The sequence below is a fragment of the Ambystoma mexicanum genome, chromosome 2q (genome assembly GCF_040938575.1).
Source record: "Ambystoma mexicanum isolate Mex_15411 chromosome 2q, UKY_AmexF1_1, whole genome shotgun sequence".
Classification (NCBI taxonomy): domain Eukaryota; kingdom Metazoa; phylum Chordata; class Amphibia; order Caudata; family Ambystomatidae; genus Ambystoma; species Ambystoma mexicanum.
In genome coordinates this window covers 359,174,372-359,192,432 of record NC_090924.1, presented here as the reverse complement: position 1 = coordinate 359,192,432, position 18,061 = coordinate 359,174,372, and the positions used below count along the sequence as shown (strand labels likewise).

The 18,061-nt window shown below is 45.5% G+C and overlaps 1 protein-coding gene across 4 annotated transcripts in view; it reads left to right on the top strand.

Annotated features, from left to right (window-relative positions):
* Positions 1-18,061, top strand: part of PALB2 (partner and localizer of BRCA2) — a 645,542-nt gene that overhangs the window by 307,731 nt on the left and 319,750 nt on the right. For all 4 annotated transcript variants that reach the window (XR_011303236.1, XM_069647386.1, XM_069647387.1 and 1 more), the window contains exons 7-8: positions 8,206-8,298; positions 9,478-9,642. Coding sequence is in view for 3 of the 4 variants with exons in the window: in XM_069647386.1 (XP_069503487.1) it covers positions 8,206-8,298; positions 9,478-9,642 (258 nt within the window). In the remaining variant the exon portion in view is untranslated. The remainder of the gene's footprint in view (positions 1-8,205; positions 8,299-9,477; positions 9,643-18,061) is intronic.

Below are 18,061 nucleotides of genomic sequence, written 5' to 3'. Positions count from 1 at the left end.
TGGTGGATTCGATATGTCACCGGACTAAGGACCTCCTTAACTTCATAAGGACCTCTCTATCTGGCCAGGAGTTTGTTCGTACTGGTAGGTAGGAGGATCAATACTTGGTCCCCTACCTTAAACGTTCTCATCCTACTTCCCTTGTTGTATGTTTTCTCCTGAGTTAATTGGGCTTGTCCTAGATTCGTCTCGGCCATTGAACGGAGTATTGTCAGATGTTCTTTTAGCTCTTCGGTGTACTCTGTTAAAGAAATCTCATCTGAAGTCTCCCATTCCTCCTTTACGAGATCCAATATGGTTCGGGGTTGTCTTCCGAAAAGGAGCTCAAAGGGAGAGAAGCCTGTAGACGATTGCGGGGTATCTCGTAATACCATCAAGACCAAGGGTAATACTCGTTCCCAGTTTTTCCCATCGGGTCCTGTTACTCTTCGTATCATCTTCTTGATTGTTTTGTTATACCTTTCGACTAACCCGTCTGTCTGGGGATGATACACTGAGGTACGTAGCTGATGGATTTGTAGTCTCTCGCATACTTGTCGAAGTAGGGTGGACATGAAATTGGTCCCTTGGTCGGTAATGACTTCCGAGGGTAACCCCACCCTCGCGAAGAAGGGTATGAGTTGGTCGCATAACTGTCGGGCTGAGGTTCCCTTCAAGGGGAACGCCTCAGGATATCGCGTAGCATAGTCAACGATGACTAGTAGATACCTGTACCCTCGGGATGCAGGTTCTATAGGCCCCACGATGTCCATGCCTATTCGCTGGAAGGGTACATTAATGAGGGGCATTTTCTGTAATGGGGCCCTTGCTGGTAAAACCCCACTGGTTAACTGGCAAGTGGGGCACGCCTTGCAGAACCGAGCTACTTCCCCATATATGCCTGGCCAATAGAACCGTCTCAAGATGTTCTGCTGGGTTTTTAGGGAGGCCATGTGCCCCCCACAGGGGTGGTTATGCGCCAACTGCATTATAACCATCCTATGTGTTTTCGGTAAGACCAGTTGTTCCTTTACGTTCCCATCGTCCGCTTTGTATTTGCGATATAAGAGACCATGATGAAACAAGAATCCCGGTCCCTTCGTTACGTCTGGTTCCATCTCGTTAGCCGCTCTCTCTCGGGCTACCCGAAGGGTTGGATCAGTCAGGGTTTCGCCTCTCAGGGAATCTTCATGATCTTCGGGGTTCCAATTGATTGGCCGAGTCATGTAACTGGCTTGACACCACTCCAATCTATTCCGTCTTTTGTGACCGGGAGGGTTTCTGGGGTTCTCTTCCTTCGTGGCTTTGTGGTTGACCCTGCTCCCGCCTTCCTCCTCTAGTGCCCTTAGTGCTTTATCAAAGTGAGGCAGGTCTGTCCCTATGACTACTGGGGTAGGTAGGGTAGGAAGGACGGCAGCCTTTAACTGAGTGGTTTTATGGTTCATCTCTAACTGTATCTCCTTCACCGGGTATGATTTTACGTCCCCATGAATACACCTTATCGGTAAAGAAATGTTAGACAAGTTAGGTTTAGTACTCACGGTTGGAGATATGGCTGTTTGTCTACTTCCACTATCCAGCAGCGCCCGAGTTGGCCGACCATCCACCCTTATATCCACAACGTAGGGTCCAGGGCTGCGTTCTTCTGGATGGGGTTTCATATAGCCAATTTCCATGGGCTCTGTCGTCTTCCTTCTGGGGCAAAACCGGGCAATGTGGCCCCATTCACTGCACTCAAAGCATTGGGGTTGTCGAAACCCCTGGGCCATAGGAGACTGCTTCTCCTCATATCCCAATTTCCTTTCTTCATGTTTTTTTGTGGCGTCCTCTGGTTGCCTCCATCTGGTGGGGGTCCCTCTTGGTCCCTTTTGTACTGGGTGTTCTGGGCTGGATAAGGTCATCCTTCCTATGGTACTGATTATGGGTAAACGGCTATACCCGGCCTTTTGATAGGCCGACGCGATGTCCACGGCCTCTGCCAATGTAGGCCTGTGGTGCTGCCGAACCCATCTTTGCATTGGGCCTGGCAAAGCTTCTATGAACTGTTCCAGTATTATTTTGTCCAGGAGCGGTTGGTTAGCTGGAGTAGGTGCCTGTATCCACTTCTCCGCCAGATCTTTGATGCGGTAATATAACTGCCGGGGGCTTTCCCCACTCCTTAGCTTGGTGTCCCTTAACTGGATACGGTAGGCCTCCTCATCCAGGCCTAAACGGTCCAGTACGGCTGCCTTGATTTCACCATATGGAGTGTTACCATTGGGATTCATCGCCTGATATGCTCCCTGCATCACTCCGGATAACAGGGGAGCCACATATTGTCCCCAACGTTCAGGTGGCCATTGCGCATTTCTCGCTATTCTTTCAAAGCTGATGAAGAAAAAGGCTGGATCTTCCCCTTCCTTATACTTCTGAAGCAGGGTGGACGGCACCATGGGATGGTTCCTGGAGCTGGCTACCGCATCCGTAAGCCTAGTAATGTTCTCGTGTTGTTTGTCTTGCGCCGTAGTTTGCAAGGTGCCCTGCAACTGGATGGCTTGCTGGAATGCCTGGCGGTCAGCCGCCGCTTGCTGTGTTTGCAGCTGTATTAACTGCTGCAACTGTTGTTGGCCGTCCGTCAGCGCCTTAATTAAGGTCTCCATCGCGTTGTCGCTAAATCCCACCTTCGTCGCCAATGTAGGAATCAACAGTCGGACCAGGTGGTTAGTTGCTGAATTTATGCTTTATTCTTGTAACTTAACCAAAATGAAATTAAAGTCAATTGTTTCAGCTGCTGAGAGTTACTTCACTTCTCTGGCCGCCTTCCAGGAATATAACCTTCCTTCCTAAGCCTCTTGGGTGTCCGGATAGGCCCACCAGTCGTTCCTTCGCTCTTCGCCCTCTCCGTATGACTAGAAAAGGAAACAACAACACGTTGATCAGCTCTCGGTCTTTTATGTGTTGTGAGTGACTTGTTTCCCCTCCAATAGGGTCCTTCCCCGTCTATCTGGCCTTCTATTGGTTGATCCTGCCACATCCCGCCTCCTTTAAAGGCTGCCGTCTGGGTTTGTGTTTCCTGATTCTCCCGCCTGCCACGGGAGTCCCGTCCACCTTCCCAGCTGTGCCCCGAGGTCCCTCCTCCCCCCTGCATTGGTGTCCCCGCTCGCCCGCTCCCGCCGAGCGAACTGCACCGCAGAGCGGCCCGCTCCGTTTGGCAAGCCGCTTCTCTCTTCTTGCCTGCTCCGGCGGCGAGAGGAACACGCCGGGGTGCGCGTGTCTCTGCACCGCGGCTGGCCGCGGTTCCCGCGTCCTCGTCATCTCCAGCCCTGAGCCCCGGTCAGCACCCATGACGGCCGCCACGGCGAACCAAGGTAAGGGCTGGCAAAATGAATGGGCAGCTTTGTGGTCCACTGCCACGACTCCACGTTCTCCCATTTCCCCTCGCCTGACGGGACCCACCTCACACAGTTGTATAACACTCATTCAGCACAATCTCATGCAGGTTGTTACACTGCGAATGATGATACGCTCCACCAGTATTGCTCGATTCTGCATACAATAATTACTTATCTTCTGTTCACTGCAGTTGGTTAGACAACAGTCATTTCATAGCCTACTGAGTGAAGAGTAAACACAGTACATTACTTAATTTACTTTTTCAGCTGCAGCCATTTTGGCTCTTTTGTCATAAATCAAACCCTGTCAGTTGCTTTTAATTTCATTTTCCCCTATTTACTTGGGTTTCGTCTATCTTCGTGACCTTTTGGGAACTATGAGCACTGCTATGTAATTCCCTTTGAAAATCTGTGTTTTCACAAACAAAATGATCTTCGATTCAAATAAATTCCCTTCTATTCAAATCGCTCTGTTCAATTTTACACCCTGGCACAATTTGCCCGAATTCATGAATGAATGCAACATATCTTGGGTCCAATTGTGAAAAATTCAACCATATTTACTTTGCATCAATTATTGGAATACATTATTTATAATAATATATAATATAGACGTGTTCTGAGCTGATGTCAAATGTGATTCATTTTATCCATCTGCAGAATCGATAAACAGATCTTCAGCATCAGGTCCATATTATTCACACAGCAATTTCTAAACGGGAGCTTTGAGGTCAACCCTAGGTTTAGCAAAGTGCTCTCATGGCTGTGCAGTAAACTCAAAGCAAATCAGGTCATGCCATTTATAAAGTTAACAGAACTGTTTTGAAATTGTTTTTTTGAATATGTTATGTCATATTTTCAGACTATCTGTTAAAAAGGTTGACACTGAAGTGTGCATGTAGTCTTACCTAGGTCTCTAGGTGGAAGGCTTAGGAGGTGGGGGGTTGTGCCTGTTTGGGGAAATGGCTGTCTTTATTTAATACATTCTGAAGGATTTCCTAATGAGGAACTCTGGTAAGTCAGAACAATACTTTCCTTTATATTCAATATCAAAACGAGGCTCTTGTCTTAAAGCTGGTCTGTTCGGTGACACCTTTACATTAGTTCCTTTTCTTACATGTGTGAAATATTGAATTGGTAAAGCTAATTTTGTTGCCTGTCGCTTCTCACTGGATTAGGGCGGCGAAAAGCCAAAAGACTGCTCAAAAATATATGAGAAAAAATACTCCCAGAGACCTGCGCCAAGTAGTTTAACATTCTCAAAGTTTAATCACACAATTCACAAGGTGCCCCTCCTGATGACACGTGTTTCGTCAAATCGCCTTTATCAAATCAGGGCAAGTTCTCTGTAATAACCACAATATATTTGACACATAAATAGACATTTTTAAGTGAACATATGTTATGTTCTCATGTGAAAACTATATCCAACCAGTTCACAATATATATATTATCAACCAAAATGTGACAGACATTAGCGGTTGATGTAGACTAAAGAGCAAAGAGAAACATGTCACTTTATATGTTTCTTGTTCCATTGCATTCACTATTATATGAATTTGACATGTCAGCTGTTATTGTGCTCCATATAAATGTATTAGAAACTTCTTGCCATAAGTCATTCTAAATTAATTGCTCTCAGATTTCACATTTATCATGGGTCAGATCCCTATAACAAGAAAGAAATAAATTGCGTGTTGCTGTTCATGTGCTCAGGTTTCATATCTTCATACCTTGTATTATGCATCTTGATTGAGTGGTTCTTAGTTGCCCTTTAACGCTAAGGTAATTTTGATGTGCTAGTCTCATATTACACTCGCATTATGGATTGGTACTACACATTAATGCTGTGTGCTTTCTTACATGTGTATGCTCGAAACTACCTTTTATGAAATTCTGACATTTTCTACAATTCCTATATAAGTTTGGATTATACACTAGTACGGTATTGCTATTGCTCATAAATATTATTCCTAACGCACTATGGATCGTAATTCTAAAGTGCTTGTCTTATATTTCGGTGCCATTGTGGATTGGTACTATGCATTGATGTAGTCTTTCACGCGTTAAATTATGCAGCAATAAGCTGATGTTCTTATTCACAGTTTTTAGTCCTAACACCCCGTTGATCGCAGCCTCTTACTGTAACTCCTGCTGTCATTCACGTTGGCTCTTCAAGCCACGCGAGACGCTGCTGCCATGGTTAATGTATATGGAACAGTTGTCATGGTGATCGTACAGTGTTTGTGACCGGTCATCATGGTGACCACAGTGGCGGCTCGCCGTTTTCGCTTTCTGTTAATGATATAGCACCGCCATCTTTAAGTGTTCTACTTCCTATTATGATCTTACGGCAATGCTTGTGTGGCCCAATCTATTTTACTGAATTAAAAATATTTTCATTTGGAGTCTTGTAATGTTTGTACAATTTTGAGACCCTGTTACTTATGCGTTCTATGCAATCTTAATTAACCCATTGTATTATATTTATTCTAATTAAATTGTGATATTGACCTGTAACCAAGTGGAGAGTAAATTGACTTATGTTGACATACCACATTGATGTGCCTGTTTCATGTTAATCTCTATCTTAATATAAAGTTCTACACCTTCAATATGAACTGTTTATTCTCTATATTCGTATCAGCTCTCACATGTGTGGAGCATATACTTACCGGGTTTAGTACCTTCAATTTATTCTAGTATTGTGTATTTTGCCCACGTACCCGAAGCAACTTATGAATTTTGTAACACTGGCACTTATTTATTTTTTTGTTTGGAATTGTGGTAATTTGTCATACATGTGATATCGAAGCGCAAGTAATTGGACAGTAGAGAATTGATGTAATTACACAATACTCGGGCTAGAATAAATCGTAGTTACTAAACCCGGTACGTATATGCTCCACACGTGTGAGAACGAATATGAATATACAGAGAATAAACAGTTCATATTGAAGGTGTAGAACTTTATATTATGATAGAGATTAATATGAAACAGGAACATCAATGTCGTATGTCAACATAAGTCAATTTACTCTCCACTTGGTTGCAGGTCAGTATCACAATTTAATTAGAATAAATACAATGGATTAATTAAGACCGCATACAACGCATAAGTAACAGGAGCACAAAATTTAACAAACATTACAGCAATTCAAATGAAAATATATTTAATTCAGTAAAATAGATTGGGCCACACAAGTATTGCCTTAAGATCATAATAGGAAGTAGAATACTTAAAGATGGTGGTGCTATTTTACTAATAGAAAGCGAAAACAGCGAGCCCGCCTGTGTGGTCATCGTGACGACCGATCACAACACTGTATGATCACCATGACAACTGTTCCATATACATTAACCATGGCGGCAGCGTTTCACTTGGATAGAAGAGTCAACGCAAATGACAGCAGGAGTTAGGGTAACAGGCTGCGATCAACGGAGTGTTAGGACTAATAACTGTGAATAAGAACATCAGCTTATTGCTGCATAATTTAAATATATTCAGGAATGGTATAAAATGTCTGAATATAGATAGAAAACATGTGTTCGAGCATACGCATGAAAGAAAGCATGCTACATCAATGCATAGTACCAATCCACAATGGTAGCGAAATATGAGACAAGCTCTTTAGAATTACGATCCATAGTGCGTTAGGAATAATAATTGTGAGCAATAGCAATACCATACTAGTGTATAATCCAAACGTATATAGGAATTTTAGAAATTGTTGGAATTCCATAAAAGTTAGTTTCGAGCATGCAGCATTAATGTGTAATACCAATCCATAATGCTAGTTTAATATGAGACTTGCACATAAAAATTACCTTAACGTTAAAGGGCAACTAAGAATCAATCAATCAAGATGCATAATACTAGGCATGTAGATATGTAACCTGAGCACATGAACAGCAACACGGAATTGATTTCTTCCTTGTTATAGGGATCGGACTCATGATAAATGCGAAATCCGAGAGTAATGAATTTAGAATGACTTATGGTAAGAAGTTTCTAATACATTTATATGGAGCACAATAACGGCTGACATGTCAAATTCATATAATAGTGAATGCAATGGAATTGGAAACATATAAACTGACAGGTTTCTCTTTGCTCTTTTGTCCCCCCCTGGTTTCTCAACCTGTAACAATCCTTCCCTACACCAACCCCTAATGTCTGTCGAAATTTGGTTGATAATATATAATTTGTGAACTGATTGGATATACTTTTCACATGATGATAACATAACATCTGTTCACTTTAAAATGTGCATTTATGTGTCAAATATAATGTGGTTATTATAGAGAATTTGCCCTGATTTGATAAAGGCGATTTGCCGAAACACGTGTCATCGGGAGGGGCACCTTGTGAATTGTGTGATTAAACTTTGAGAATGTTAAACTAACTGGCGCAGGTCTCTGGTAGTAGTTTTTCTCATACTTTCCTTTATATCCTTGGCTAAAACATTTAATTTAAAAATTCTAATAGATGTTTGTCAGACTGAAGCTCTAAATGTTCTGCAACCACTGCATTTCCAGCTATAGTACGGAAATGCACCCTATTGTCCTAGTTATATATCAAATCCAGCTACAGCTAGCATGTTTAAGACTTTTGGCTGACGGTTCTCTCCAGGATGTCTTTTGTTTTTGAGGATTGACTTTGAGTCTCCTTTGAGACAGTTGGGGGTCTGCATTTAGCTTCTTAAATAAATATGCAGTAAAGTCACTAAATTTGCCAAATAGTGGATACATTCTTCTTGGACTGAACACTGTGTTTACAGTTGCGCCTCACACGCCTTTAGATGTACAGCATGCTTCATGCACACGCAGTGTTCTTCTCTACTTGTTTTTGCAGAGTGAGCAGCAAGAGGATCCCGGGTATTCCTTACTTTGTAAAGGATCAGAAAGAACATGGAAGGGAAATCTTCAGCTTCTCTCAGAGATACAGGTATGAGTAGTGCATTCACTCTCATTAATAACAGTTGATTGTGCTTCTTGCCACTCAGCCACCGCAACACCTGATATTGGAGTTCAAGAACGCGCACACACACACCTCACTGACTTGTGACAGCACTTAGGGAGACCCATGCATAACATTGCCACTATACCACATGGGGATGCTCACATAACTGGGCTAGCATACTGCAGTCCTGGCATATACCAACCCCCTTCTGTGTCAGCACAAGGCAAAGCCCATGCAAAACACTTGCAGTAACCTTCAATCCTGACTTGTGTGGAACCCCATCTATTTCAATCTGGAGACCCACATAGTTCAGTTTAGTTTATTTTGGAAGAAATGTAATCCATAAACTTATAAATACAATTGATATTGCATCACAAAAATAAAAATAGGCCAACAAAAACCTAGAAGCTTGTCTGCCCACACATAGCTCTAAAAGCATGCTTCTGTTCTGAACTATGGGGTCTATTACTGCTGTAGTATGTAAACCCACGTGCATCTTTGCCTTTTGCTCCAAGCACCTGACTTTGTAATATACATACTGTTCCAGTTCTGTGTGTAAAACACCACTCTGCCAATGCGCCTCACTACTGGCATGCAGCACTCCTACTTTGCTTTTCTTGAAACTCATGTACAGCTTGCCTAGTGCATCTAAATCCTGACCTATAACACACCCTCCAGTTCAAGTATATAGCGTGAATCCATCCATTTACACCATGACTTGCAGCCCCTCCTTTATTTGTACTGATATCATACAGAGCCTGTGTCACTGAACATCAGTTCTAACCTGCAGCATGCTTTGCTGTTCCTCTACTAGTGCCCACACAGTTCTACAACTGCACCTAAATCTGGATCTGCAGCCTTCCTTCTACTCAAGCTATTGTAGTACTGGAAAGTTCAGCTTGCGCTTCTCCCATTTTTCCAATACTCTTGTGTACAGAGGTGTTCCTGCCTCTAAGCCTATTCCATTATTATCACACAAAAACCTCAGTCTTGATTTACAAAACTGGGCTTCAGGGGCTCCCACGGGTCCAATGTTATAGCATGTTTTCTACCTCCTACCTGCCTCTGCATCTGTGTAGCACAGTGTGCTGTTATTAGTTATTGATCAATATCATGCAATGTTTCTCTCTGTGAGTGATGCAAAAGACTACCCTCTTTTTGCAGTTTGCTGGCAGCGGCACATGTGTGGTGGACTTCAGCACAGTGTGGTGGGACTGTGCAGGTTGGAGGGAGCAGTACATGGTGACCGCAAGCAAAGTATCTGTTTCCTTCTGGAAACCTGTTGATGGGGACCAGTGGGAAATAGTTTACAACTGGAACTCTCCTGAGGTAAGCAAAATCCCTTTTGTAATTTGTTGTTGACCTTTGCTGCATGATTATCAGTATACGGTTCAAACTCTGTGGTAAATTGGAAAAGGTGACTCTCCCGCCGCCTTGCCCCAGATCCTGAAGTGGTGAAAACCTTGGATGTTAGGATCTCTCAGATCCAAGGCTGAGAGCTGAACCCCTTAAATTTGACGTTTGGATCAATGCTGGTTCTAGCCAGAGCCATGTGTTTCACTATCCATTATAGGCGAATGGCTAGTGTTAGGTTTTTCAGAACCACTCTTGATGTACGATTTTGACAGGCCAACCTTACTTAGCTGCAGGAGTGGGCAGAGCCTAAAAGGATTGATTCCTTGTGGGAATTCATGACGAACATACTCGCCTTTCACAACTAAGGAGTTAAACGACATGCAAAGGTTTACCACAGAAGTCTAACCAAACTCTTAACTAGGTAGCAAGGCAGAGCCTTAAGGCTTTGACTAAAGATATCAGGTGTTTGGTGTAAAGCACAACTAACATACACAAGAGGCTATCAAGACATAGATTCTCCAAACAGGCAAGTAAATACAAGTATTTATCAAAACCAGTGCATTAACTCAAAATACTAAAAGGTGTCATTAAAACAATATCTACACATATACAACCACAATTAGCTGTCCAAGTGGAGAATTTACACATTTAAAGGTAAGAACTGTTATAATTTAGCCTAAAAAGATTTAGCCGGGATAAAGATGTTACGCAAGATATCACAGGCCTTCTGAATTATAAGGGAGCACACGTCCAGAGTAGCTAAACTTAATTGGACACATTCTCAAAAATGAAAGCAAGGAGGATCCTCCTTTTTTCATTTGCATTAATTGCATTAATTCCAGAAATGTGCAAGTCCCCTCTTAAAAGGTGGCCTGCGCATTTCAGGGGTCCTGAAGAGCAGCTCCCAAAGCTAATGTATGGCTGGCTCCTTGCTCCCGCATGATTACTGGGAGCGCATTGCGCAGAGCTCTAGACATTAGAGGGCCTGTCACTGTAAGATGATGTAAAAAATAAAAATGAATGTCCTTCCTTGTTTGAAAGATGCAAGTGGGGGAGCAGCATTTCACACCTTTGCTCTCACACCTCAAAGAAAATGCATGAAAGGTTCAGGAATGAACATGTCCTGCATCGTGCCTTACCCTGCACCTATTCCAAACAGATGTGCACATTTTTATACCCTTTGAGATTTGTGCAATGGGATACACCTTTTTTGGTGCCAAAAATGTTTTGAGAATCTGCCCCAATGAGTGCTATCCCAAACCTAAGAGCAAGTGTTGCACAATGCTGAAGGCAAGCAAACCATGTGTTGTCTACTTTGGGGGAGGTTTAAGTTATTCAGTGACCTCCCATACAAAGTAATGGGTTCAATGCGGTAGGTGGTACTGTAGTCAGTACACAAATTGTATGAATTTTAGAAGTAGCTTTCCTGCAAAAGAAGGAGGAAACTGTCTATACCAGTTGTCCAGGGATACCCCAAGCAGGCACACCAAAGGCAAGGCGAGGGTAGCTGAAGTGGAGGACTTTGCGCCAAATGTTAATGAATGGGGAACAGGTGTCTTTTAAAGCAGGTATGTGCCCCTCGCACTCAGATCAGAACTAACACTGACCACAGATAAGTCCGGACCATTGGGATTTACAGAGATTTTCCCCTTCACACATGAGCCTCCCAGCACTTTTTGCTAGACTACTGGTTTTTTGGTATGTTCACCTGAGTGAGTGTTAACCTTTTTCCACACTCAATCCTTGGCATTCTTTTGTATTCCTTTTTATACCCTTTTCTTGGAGCAATACTTTCCTCCTTGTTTTGTGGCGTCTGTTTCTGATTTTTGTAGCATACAGCACTCTCTGTACAGTGCTGCTGAGAGCCCTTTGTGCTTCCCGTTTTATTTTCTGTTATTTCCCTTATGGGAACACATGTTCCCAAGGGCAGGGGATATTTGTATCCTTCCTATCTTTTTCTACTGTGAGATCAGCACACCCCAACTTATGTGGAATGCTGAGGGGCTACATTGTATCCCCTTTCTCACTGATCATGTAACGTTTTGGTTACAGTGACAAACTAATATGAATGGCTGGTGGCAGTGGTTTTATCCTACCTTCTTTTGTGCAATTTTGACCCCCAGGCTATACTCACAGCCGCGGTAGTGCACACAAACGTCACCATTAACCCAAAATGGTGACAGTGTTCTTTTTTTGACAATTCAAGATGGCTTGTCCTTTGTCCTTCTTCTGCTGTGAAGGGTGTAGGAGGTCCTGGTTGGACTTTTGTTGTAGGCAGGATCCCTTTGTGAAGCCCACCAAGGCGCCAGTGTGTCTGTGAGGACACGAAACAGGGGAGGACTCTGAAATTCTGCTGTTCTTTGTCTTCTGCTGTGCCTGCCTGGAACCAGTTCCAACTCAGAGGCTGCCTGTCCTTAAAGGAGAGCCACCACCCACAGTTTGAATTGTGCATGGGTGCTGATTGGCTAAGCTCCTGCATAAGAGGCATGGATTCTTAGGCTGAAGACAAGCTGACCACTGGAACTGAATATTCGACAAAGAGGAAGAGGAGAGTTGCCTGCAGCCACTTGCAGACGACTGGAAATGCCTTCTGAGTAATCGCTGCTGTCTGACCCCTTCTTCCAAGCATCAGGGGAGCCCCAAAAAGTATGACTCTCTCCCTTAGACTGATGGGTGCAATCCGTCTGAAGACGGACCTGCATTCCGAAGAACACATCCTCCCAAAACTTTGGTGGACTCCTTCCGTACCTCCAGAGGCAAGATTAGGCTTCTCGAAGTCACCTCACCAGCTTGTTGGACCGGGAAAGCGGAACAATTCAACCGGGCGGTAACCATTCTTCATTGGTGCTTTGAAAAGGTCACCAAAATCACAGAACCATGAAGAATCCTTTGCCTGTAGCCTCTTCACGCGACTGCTGATGCAAGATCCATTCCAGTGTCCCTTCTTTCGTTTGTCAGACCAAGAATCTGGTGATCGAGTCCGCTTCTGCTGCATTGTGGGAGCATCGTGCTGCATCCTCTTCTTAGACATTTACTGTGAGACTCTTTGTAGAATTTACATAGAGTTCATCTTTTTCTTGCGTCCAAGTCAGCACTTTTAGCCATTCTTTCTCAGTAGGGGGCGTTTTATTTTTCCAATGGAGGAGTATTGCCCTTTTAGCAATCATGCATCCCATGTTGACAAAGGCCCTGTTACTTCTACCAAGTGCCTCAGACCACATACCAAATAGAGCCCCAAGTGGGTGTTTCTCAAGCGGGGTGCCCATTAAGTCCGGCAGTACATCAATTATTCTAGTCCAAAAGTATCCAGTTGAGGGCATCCCCAAAACATATGTAGGTGGTCTGCTGCAGCGCCGTTCCATCTGTGACAGCAAAGTTCCGTGAGGAGGCATTTTGCAAAGTCAGGCAGGAGTGTAGTATAAGCGGTGCAGTATTTTAAATTGCATAAATTTAAACCGAAAGTTAGGCGAGGCCATTGGGGGTCTGTGAGTTCCATTGGAAGTTCATCGGACCAGCAAGATCGTGCTTTCTGTGGGGAGGGAGTACCATCCTAGCTAACAACATTCTATAATAGTGTGGATAAAATATGCCTGCTATCTCCTGAGTTAGCTATGTAGGCAAGTATCATAGTTTCAGGCGATTCGCTAGGATATTCGGCCATCTTGATGCCAGAGTGGAGTGGTAGAATTGAAACAAACCCCCCCTCAGACACCTCTGGCATCTCCGTGGCCCAGCTTCCAGGTCTCTGGCGTAATAAACTCACAGTTTGGGAATAGGTCTGCTAGTGCTCTGTAACCCAATATCTCCCACCTGGTTTGGGTGGCAATAGCCCTGGGAAGTTCTAGATTGGCAGCCACTTGTAGAATGGGTGTTCAGTCCCTACGTGAGAAAAGATCAGTTGCCAGGCCCTCAGTGTGGAGGCAACTGGATCCATCAGGGAGTCCTCTTTGTACTTCCGGTCCAGCACTAGGGTCTTGAGGTCAGTGCGCCCCGCTGCCAGTGAATCAAGTTTAACCTGAGGGGGGGCACTCCACTAAGTACCAGTATGAGGAAAATTGCACCTCGGAGGCCATCCACTTTAGTTCAGTGTAAGGTGCAGAGAATCCCCCCTTCTCTAGGGAGCAGATAATTTGACCCATTTAATTCGAACCGGCCGAAGTGCCATAGGAACTGAGCGAAAAGTGAGTGCCGTTTAGTGAAGCAAGTTTCCTGGCCAGACTGGGACGATGGAAAATACGTAGATTAATTTGGGTAGCAGTGTCATCTTTATTAGTGAGGGTTTGGCCGGTGCGGACAATGGGAGGGTTTGCCCCTTGTGCATTTTGTTCTCGACTATTGCGGCAGCAGTGTCATAGTTATTCTTCAGCAATGTGGGTCGCGTCCTGGGTATCAACACCCCCAGGTATTTCATATGATCTGGCGACCAGCGCAGGGGGAAAGGGCCCCGGTATTCAGAGGCGTAGTCGGTGAGTGGAAATCTTTCCGATTTGGAAAGGTTGATTGTGAACCCGGAGAATTGACCAATGTGGACTACGTCCTGTAGTATTGGGTCCAGGTTAATATGTGGATAGCGGACAATACAGCAGTACGTCATCGGCGTACAGAGACACAATCTCCGGTCGGCCAATTAGACGGAGCCCCCGCTGCCCATGATGCTTTCTGATGAAGTCTGCCATGGGCTCCATAGCCAGGGCAAATAAGATGGGGGAGAAGGGGCAGCCCTGGCGGGTGCCTCTACTCAGTTGAAATTGCTCAGACAAGAGGGAGTTAACCACCACTCTAGCCACTGGCTGTGTGTATAGTAATTGAATGTACAGTATCATGTTTGGGCCAATCCCCATTTTCCCTAGGACCACCCACATGTATTCCCTGGACACCTTGTTGAAGGCTTTTTGCTCGCCGATGGTTACCGCCACTCCCTGATGCACGTGGTTTAGCCACGCAAGGACATTGAATAATCAGATGTTGAGCGATGTAGACCTCCCAAGAATGAACCAGGCTTGATCAGGTGTGGTATCAGGGGAAGCAGGCGGTTGGCAAGAACTTTGGCAAAGATTTTTCTGTCACAGTTCATAAGAGATAGGGGTCTGTAGAAACCGCACAGGTTACTGGGTTCATCCAGCTTGAATAGTACTGTAATCACCGCCTCCCGCAGAGAGGTGGAGAGCAGCCCTGCCCGCAAGTATTCCTCCCACACTTCGTGAAGGACGGGCCCAATGTCGCTGCATATTCCCGATAAAATTCTGCAGTTAGTCTGTCTGAACCAGGGGCTTTCCCCCTGGGCAGGTCGGAAATTACCTCCATGATTTCTTCAAGTGAGATGGGGCAGTCAAGGGCATCCCTGCTTTGAGCGTTAAGATGAGATTTTGGTATGCCCTCCAGTAGCGCGTGTAAGGCATGGCTGGGATGCACAGGTCACTGGGTTCATTCTGCTTGAGGAGTACTGTAATCGCCGCCTCCCGCAGAGAGGCGGGGAGCAGCCCTGCCCGCAAGGATTCCTCCCACACTTGGTGAATGGTGGGACCCAACGTCGCCGCATATTCCCGATAAAATTCTGCAGTTAGTCCGTCTGGACCAGGGGCTTTCCCCCTGGGCAGGTCGGAAATTACCTCCATGATATCTTCAAGTGAGATGGGGCAGTCAAGTGCATCCCTGCTTTGAGTGTTAAGACGAGATATTGGTATGCCCTCCAGTAGTGCGTGTAAGGCATGGCTTTCCTGGGAAGGGGGGGGGGGCCTACAGTATACGTTGGTAGAAATCTCTGAATACCCCTCCCACCTCTGCATCTGTCCACATACATTCCTCTCTCGTGATAATTATGGACTCTACATGGGATTGCCCTTTTTCCGCCTGTACCAATCTGGCCAGTGTCCTGCCACGCCCATCTCCCTCCCCATACCTCAAACGGGATGAGAGAAGTAACGGACCTTGCATGTCGCGTGTGATTCAAATGTTTCTAGTTCTGATCTAATTGGCAATCGAATATCGGGGTGAGGGGACTGGGCGTACTCTGACTCTAGCTTTTTGAGGGAAGTCTCGGATTTCTCCAGATCCCTATGTATGCGCTTGAGGAACCCGGCTTCCCTGGATATCGCCATCCCCCTAATAAACACCTTAAAGGCCCGCCATCTAATTCCATGGGATGTGTCGTCTGCGATGTTATTGGCGAAAAAGGTGTCAATGTCTGCCTTAATGTCAGTGCGAAAAACTATGTCAGCCAGTACGGTCGACTTAAACCTCCAGGGACAACCGCCATGCCTAACCTCCATCCGAAGTGTCAGAGATATCGGGGAGTGGTCCGAAAGTGTGCAGGGTTGATGTCTGTGTCGGTAACTCTCCCATTATGGAACCAGAAACCAAGAACATGTCAATTCGTGAAGACACATCATGCACAGAGGAGTAAAAGGTGTAGTCCCTTGTGTGAGGGTGCATAATCCCCCAGGGGTCACATAGGTGTAGAGACAGCATGAGAGAGTGCAGATGGCGGGCAGCTCTTGATTGTGGTCTAGAGGCGGGGCTAGTTCTGTCAAGTGTACAGTCTAGTATTATATTCATTCCCCCCCCCCCCCAAAACTACGGGCATACCCACATATGTAGACAATAGCCGCTCCATCGCCTCAAAGAACTCCAGGGAGTACACATTCGGGCAGTAAGTGTTGGCTAGAACCATTTCCACGCCTTCTAGTATACAGTGGATCACCACGAACCTCCCTTTCGGGATCTATATGTGATTTCTCATTGACAAATCTTAGGTTTTTATGCACCAGGGTTACAACACCTCGAGATTGGGAAGAGAAGGAGGTGAAATATCTATTGGGGTCCCAGCTAGGGGCTATACTGCGGCAAATTGCTTCCTTAGCACGTGTTTCTTGTCGGAACAACACATTTGACTTGTGCTGCATAGCATACAAAATGATCTTGCAGGTCTTTACAAAATTACAAAGTCACGAGACGTTCAACCTCTGGAACTTTAGTTGCTGTGCCATATTCTGTGAGACATTTCAACATGTGCCAAACAAGGTGTATTAGCCCCCCATGTTTTGAATGATACAGTCCTCTCCCTCAAGCACCCAGTCGCCAACTTTCTTAAAGGTTTTTCCCCAAGAACTTACAGGGGATGTGCCCAGTGCACCCTCAACGGCACAAGGTCGCTCCCTGGTAACATCGGAACTGTCCCCTCCCTCACCCGCCCCCACTGCAAACCCCAACCTAGCAGTGCCACTACCCCCCCCCCCCCAATCCTCTCCACCACTCCCCTTGCGGTCCAACCGGGACCTAGTTGACGCTTCGCCTTTAGAACAAACATTGCAACTGCAAGGGGGTACACCATTTGCCGCACGGCCATAAACAATATAGATGGGGTTGGAACCCCGTATCTGTAGTGAAGAAAGGTGGCTGACACTTTAGTGCGCCACTATCGGCTCATAATAGTGAAGTGATTAGGAGGCTGCATCCAGTCAACGTGACCCAGGTGCGTTCAGTCCGGTTGGTTTTCATAAATCGGGTCAGCCACCGGGTTAACCACAGGTACCTGTGCTTCTATGAATTTCACTGCTTCACTCGGGACTGTGAAGAAGTAGAGTTTGCCCAGAAACCTGAGCTTTAGCGAGCTGGGAACAACATGGCATACTGTATATTTCTCCTTCTAAGCAACTTCTTCACCCCTAAGAATTGGCATTGTTCTTGTTGCACCCCAGTGGAAAAATCCAGGAAAATCCTGATGGTCTGGGATACCAGCCTCAGCTCTTTCTTTTCCCGAGCCAGCCAGAGAAGCTGGCTTCTGTCCCGGAAACTCAGTATTTTTGCAATTATAGGCCTAGGGAAGTCGCTGGGTTTGGGGCGCGGGGCCAGGGCCTGGTTGGCGCGCTCAACAGCAAAGAAGGGGGAGAGATCAGCGTTCCCCTGGAGATCTTTAAGTAGGTTCTTGGTGGCCAGTTCCATCTTTCCTGTGAGTGCGCCCTCTGGGACCCCAACTATTCGAACATTGTTCCTCCGTGAGCAGGACTCGAGGTCGCTGCACTTTTTTTTAACGAACTTCATGTCTCGGGTAAGGTTCGCCACCATTTCTTGAAGGGCATGTAGGCCATCCTCGTTGGCCCCTATCCTGGTTTCGGCCTCTGTGATGCAGGCTCCTTCGTGGGCCAGTTGTGGCCGCAAGGATGACACGTTTGTATTAATATTATCAAGTTTCTCATGAATGGCCGCTAAGTTGTTGGCCATAGCCTCCATCATGTTGGTAAAATTGGCGGGCGGAGCAGGGATCGGCATAGAGGCCTCACCCTGAGCCTGTGGTAAGAGGCTTTGTTCGGATCTTGGAGTTGACTTCGCAAATTTGTCCGTGGCTCTGGTTTTCCTCCCTCCCTTGGCACCCCTAGTCATGACTTGGAGTCCA